This window comes from Sinocyclocheilus anshuiensis, unplaced genomic scaffold (genome assembly GCF_001515605.1).
Source record: "Sinocyclocheilus anshuiensis isolate Anshui unplaced genomic scaffold, SAMN03320099.WGS_v1.1 scaffold1082, whole genome shotgun sequence".
Taxonomy (NCBI): Eukaryota; Metazoa; Chordata; class Actinopteri; order Cypriniformes; family Cyprinidae; genus Sinocyclocheilus; species Sinocyclocheilus anshuiensis.
Genome location: NW_015542379.1, coordinates 1,592,670 through 1,597,632, shown reverse-complemented (window position 1 = coordinate 1,597,632; position 4,963 = coordinate 1,592,670). Strand labels below are relative to the sequence as shown.

Here is a 4,963-nt window from a genome sequence, read left to right as displayed (position 1 = left end):
TTGGGGGGTTTTCCACTGGGTACAGTACCTGGTACCTGGTACTTTTTTTAGTACCACCTCGGTTGAGGTTCCAAGTGAACCGTACCGTTACCAAAACGTGACGTGTAAACTCTGCTGATCATGGATTGGCCGGAGAGAATCGTCACTACCTGCGTCACTGAACTTGCGACACAAACACAACAGAACCGCTAGATTTAAATCAGCACAGCCAGCGAAGGATCGAACGCAACTGTTTTGAACGAGCGCAACTTTTTTATCAACCAAAAAGTGGCTGTGTCGTTGTCTGTTGTGGAAGTACAGACGTTCCTCTCGTTGATAGCAGAGGACCGGATCCAGCGAGAGTTTGATGGGGCGACGCGGAATGAAAAAGTTTTTCAGGAGTCGCGGCAGTATAGGCGGCACAACTAACGACATGTGAATAATCCCACCCACTCTAAAGTGGTACTGAACTGCAGTGGAAACGCAAACCGAGCCGAGTCGTACCACGCAGTGGAAAAGTGCCATTAGAGAACTGGCTTCATCCAATCAACTGTTGCATATGCTGTGTAGTATGTCTCCGTATCACCTTTGACCTTGTCTTTGTGTGGTTTTGTCTCTGCAGCCCAGAATGTGACGGTGGAGGAGATCCTGAATGCCTACAGACAGGCATGCCAGAAGCTCAACTGCAAACCAATCCCTAAAGTGTTCAAACAGATACAGGTAACATGCATTTATTCAGTCAGTCTCTCACATCTGCAAAGCATCATGGGAATTCTTCAAACGTTCATTCAAGACTAGTGATGCAACAAAAATATTAAAATTAGACTGTTTTGGAGGGCCGAAATCATTGACCGAAACGGTGATGTTTAATTGGCGTTTTGACTGTGTTAGCGACTATTTTGTGGATATGCTACAACAGGTAAATGTGTCAGCTGTGTCGAGGATTGGACTGATTGACAATATCGATTTCTCTATGTAAATCCGTCTTCATTTTAATTAACTGAGGTCTTTGTCTGTACTGGTTTCCATTAATGCGTGAACAAAACTTATAAGCTTTGCACTTTGTTACTTTTGATATGAAAGTCTGGGCTCTCAATAAAGCAATAAGCCCCAAGAAGCCGTGGTTTACAGTGAATTTATCACAGCTAAGGGGCGTTGTTAGGCACGACACGAGTTTAACCCTCTTAGCTGTTATAAATTCACTGTAAACCACAGCTTCACGGGACTTATTGCTTTTATAAAACGGTTATTCCATATACGTAGTAAGGTTTCACAAAGTAAAACGGAGCAAATAAAGTGTAATGATATTAATAAAAACAGTATTCTTCCACCAAACAATGTAGCTCCTCAGAAACAGTTGTGGACAAAGGTGTATGTTTGTAGTGTAATTTACAACAGCTTCGATCAGCCAATCAGAATCAAGGACCGGAGCTCTCCGTTTTATAAATTATATTTTATGGCAAAATTCAAACAGCAATAAATGTAATTTCGATGCTCTGTAATGTGACGTAAAGTGTAGCCGGTTCAGTTCAAGCGAAATGCATTTACCTCAGGAAAGCCGTTCAGTGTTTATAAACTCGTTAGTCAGCTAGAATAAATTATCTTTAGAGGAGCATTTTGCTAAATAAATGCACTATGCTACATATTCATTATATTTTTACTTCTTTATTTTTATTTTAATGTATTGCATTAATGTGCATTTGAATAAATCTATCATGAAAGCAAGTTTTTATTTCAGACACTTTGTATTTCAACAAATTGGAGTGGAAATATAATTATATTAATATAATTATATTGTAATTGAATATAATAATAATAATAATTATGTGCAATTCAAATGTTAATATACAACTCAGTTTTTACTTGAGTGTTGATTATTAAGTCATTTTGATGAATTAGTTAATTATTTGAAAAATACTTTAGGTTCAGTTTAAGTTTTCAGCTAAATAAAAACTTTTCGTTTCAGTAAAAATTTCAATGCATCACTATTCAAGACCTTGAAGTTCCGCTTGAGGTCATAAAGTGTTAAATTCACACTCGCAGAAGGAAAGGGAAGCCTGATCGCGCACATTAGTAACCTCTATTGTATCCTGTTGCGCTGGATTACATCTGTGCTCTGTTCACAAACGTATAACCTCACCAACCTCTGGCATCTGTACAGTCACATGCCTCCTGACTCGCTCTGCCTGCATCACGCTTACTGAAAGCCTCTTATAGACACAGTGCTGTGAACATACCATACTGATTCAACAAACGGTCACGGCTTCCTGTCCTGATGACACACGCACACACACACACACACACACACACAAACACACACACACATTCAGAGTCAAATTCCCAAACATCAGGGATTTGCATATAGCGTTTTATTGGTTTGGTTGGAGCTCAACATGAACGTGCCTGTTTTCTGTCAGTGAACATTTAACTACATGACTTCCTAAAACAAATATAGCAATTATGTGTTCTAATCACTAATGCTATGATTTTCAAAGGGTCAAATTGGTCACATACACAATAGCACAAAGCACAGTTACATAAGAGTCTTAATGGCTCGGCACCAAAAATCAGCCTGCAAAGTATCAGAAAGAGGGAGGGAAAAAACCTTCACTAGTATTATAAACCTTTGATGTCTATGATAATTCATTGTAACTTTAAAATGCATATTGTGACATATATCAAAAGTGAACTGGATTATTAAAAATAAATAAAAATGTAGGGTGTATATTTGGTATTGTAGATGATCAATAAGTTTTAAATAATGAGTGAATGCACAAACGATTCAGTTTTAAATGTGACTGTGTTATTTCCATGTTATTGCTACATTTACCCATTTTTATTAATTTAAAAATCGAAAAATTAACTTTTTTTAAAATGTGAATGAAAAATCTTTTATTTGAATATATTTAATTATGGCTAAGCAGGGTGAAACATCTGCTTGCTCGTGCACGTTTTTAACTCGCATGCACTCTGCACTTTTTGCACAATGCAATATATAAAAAAAAAAAATGCTTTTATAGACTTTTCCAGTCTGTATTGGATTCGGTGTGCGGCTAGCCACCTTCTTGTTCATATTAAATTTATTAGAACATGTAATCTGAGAATTATTGGTATCAACTCTAATTGAAATCAGTTAATTTAATTCACTTCCTTTGAACTTATAACTCATGGCTGCCCAAAAATAGTCCAAATTTATGAAACCTACATATTCAAAAACATAAATAGTACTCTGCAAACTTAAAAAAAAAAATAATGATAATTTTACTTTCATAACTTTCACATTAGGGTGGAAAATATTTCATACATTTTTCATATTTATTAACACAATTCAGTCCCAAATAAAGTCTCTATAACATTGTGTAACGCCTCAATTAATACCTGACTCAAAATGGACCTGAACGCAAAATCTGTTACTTTTTTAATGGTTATATCTCTTCAAAACCTCAAAACTATGCATATTTTAGTAATGACTTGCTTACAAAATGCATTTTGTAGAAATTAAGTATTTCATCCATGTCTTAACAGACCAAAATGCATTATGAGGGTTAGATGATAGACAGGGTTACATTTTCATTTCTTGCCGACTTTAAAAAATGCATGAAAGAGTTCAGGTGAGACTCGGCAGGTGTTATAACGAGACAGGAGTGAAGCAGATCGGTTTCTCCCGTCACTGAAAGAAGACAGACAGAGAGAAACCATGTTATCGTGGCCTGATGTTTGCACAGAGATGCCAGCTAACACCCACAATCCCTCACCAACCAGCACATGCTGCCGCTCTCCTCTCCTCTTTCCCTCCGTTCGCATGTCCTGCTCTTTTGTGTTTCCCATCTGTCACTTTTCCATTTTTCTCTGAAAGTGTAGATGTTTTTGTGTAATGTTTTTTTTGTGCAGTATGTGTAACCTGTAGTTGTCCAGAAAGGCATCAGTCTGTTAAACCGTTCCAAGGGCATGATGGTAATTTTCCACTGGGAGTCCCCAGGGCAGAAAATAGCCGGTCATTACTGTGTGTGTACGTATGTGTTTTTCCACCTCCTCAGTCTGCGCTTGTGTTCCTCTCTCCTAATTGCTTAGTCACTCTTGGAAAAATGACTTCACAAACAGGCCTGTAAAAGAAATGCACTGAAAAAGGAGAGAGAATGCCGTTGCCGATATTCTTTGTGTATATTATAGTACAGTACCAGTCAAAAGTTTGGACACTTTCCCATTCGTGTGTCCAAACATTTGACTGGTACTATATATAGAATACAGTATATACATAAACAGAATATATATACATAAACACATTTTTTGCAATGATCCGATACCGATATATCGGCGACAGGCTCATATCGGCCGATAATATCGGCAAAACGATATATCGGTCGGGCTCTAGTTTATAATTTTATTTGGGGATTTGTCATGTTTCTGGAGATCAGGTCTCAATAATTAGGTAAACTTGAAAACCTGCTATTTGCAGCCATTTGCATCCTAATATACTTATTTTTGACTTTGGGGTAAATCAGGGGCCAGATTCATGAAAATCTTTTTAAGAAAGAAGCTAAGAAGTTTTTAAAGGGGTCATATGATGCTTTTTTAAAGATCATTTGGTTTTGAGACTTTAGTCTTTGCAACTTCAGGGATCTTATCTATGCACAATCAGCTTGTAACACTCCAAAGAGAAAGGAAAACTTGAAATCGCATCATATGTCCCCTTTAAGATAAATGCTAAGAATGTTCCTGAGTGCAATTCTTTCTTTAAAAAAAAAAATCTTACTGACAATCAATTAAGATGTTTGACATATAAAGTAACCAACTACAGTTTGTTTTTTACGTAAAATCTATTAAAAGCATGTAACATCATCAAACAAAATAGTTTCATAATAATATTACAGTGGCATGTAAAAAAGCACAGATGTTTGAGAATTTGTGAAGACTTTATTTCATTTCTGTCCATAATGTTTTCACTATAGATTCCGGTCTCATGTCTGTGATAAAATTGACCCCC

The 4,963-nt window shown here is 36.6% G+C and overlaps 1 protein-coding gene across 2 annotated transcripts in view; it reads left to right on the top strand.

Annotated features, from left to right (window-relative positions):
- The window catches only part of ppp1r37 (protein phosphatase 1, regulatory subunit 37), a 47,174-nt gene that overhangs the window by 23,301 nt on the left and 18,910 nt on the right, over positions 1-4,963 (top strand). For both annotated transcript variants that reach the window (XM_016491545.1, XM_016491544.1), the window contains one exon: positions 602-699. In XM_016491545.1, coding sequence (XP_016347031.1) covers positions 602-699 — 98 coding nt within the window. The remainder of the gene's footprint in view (positions 1-601; positions 700-4,963) is intronic.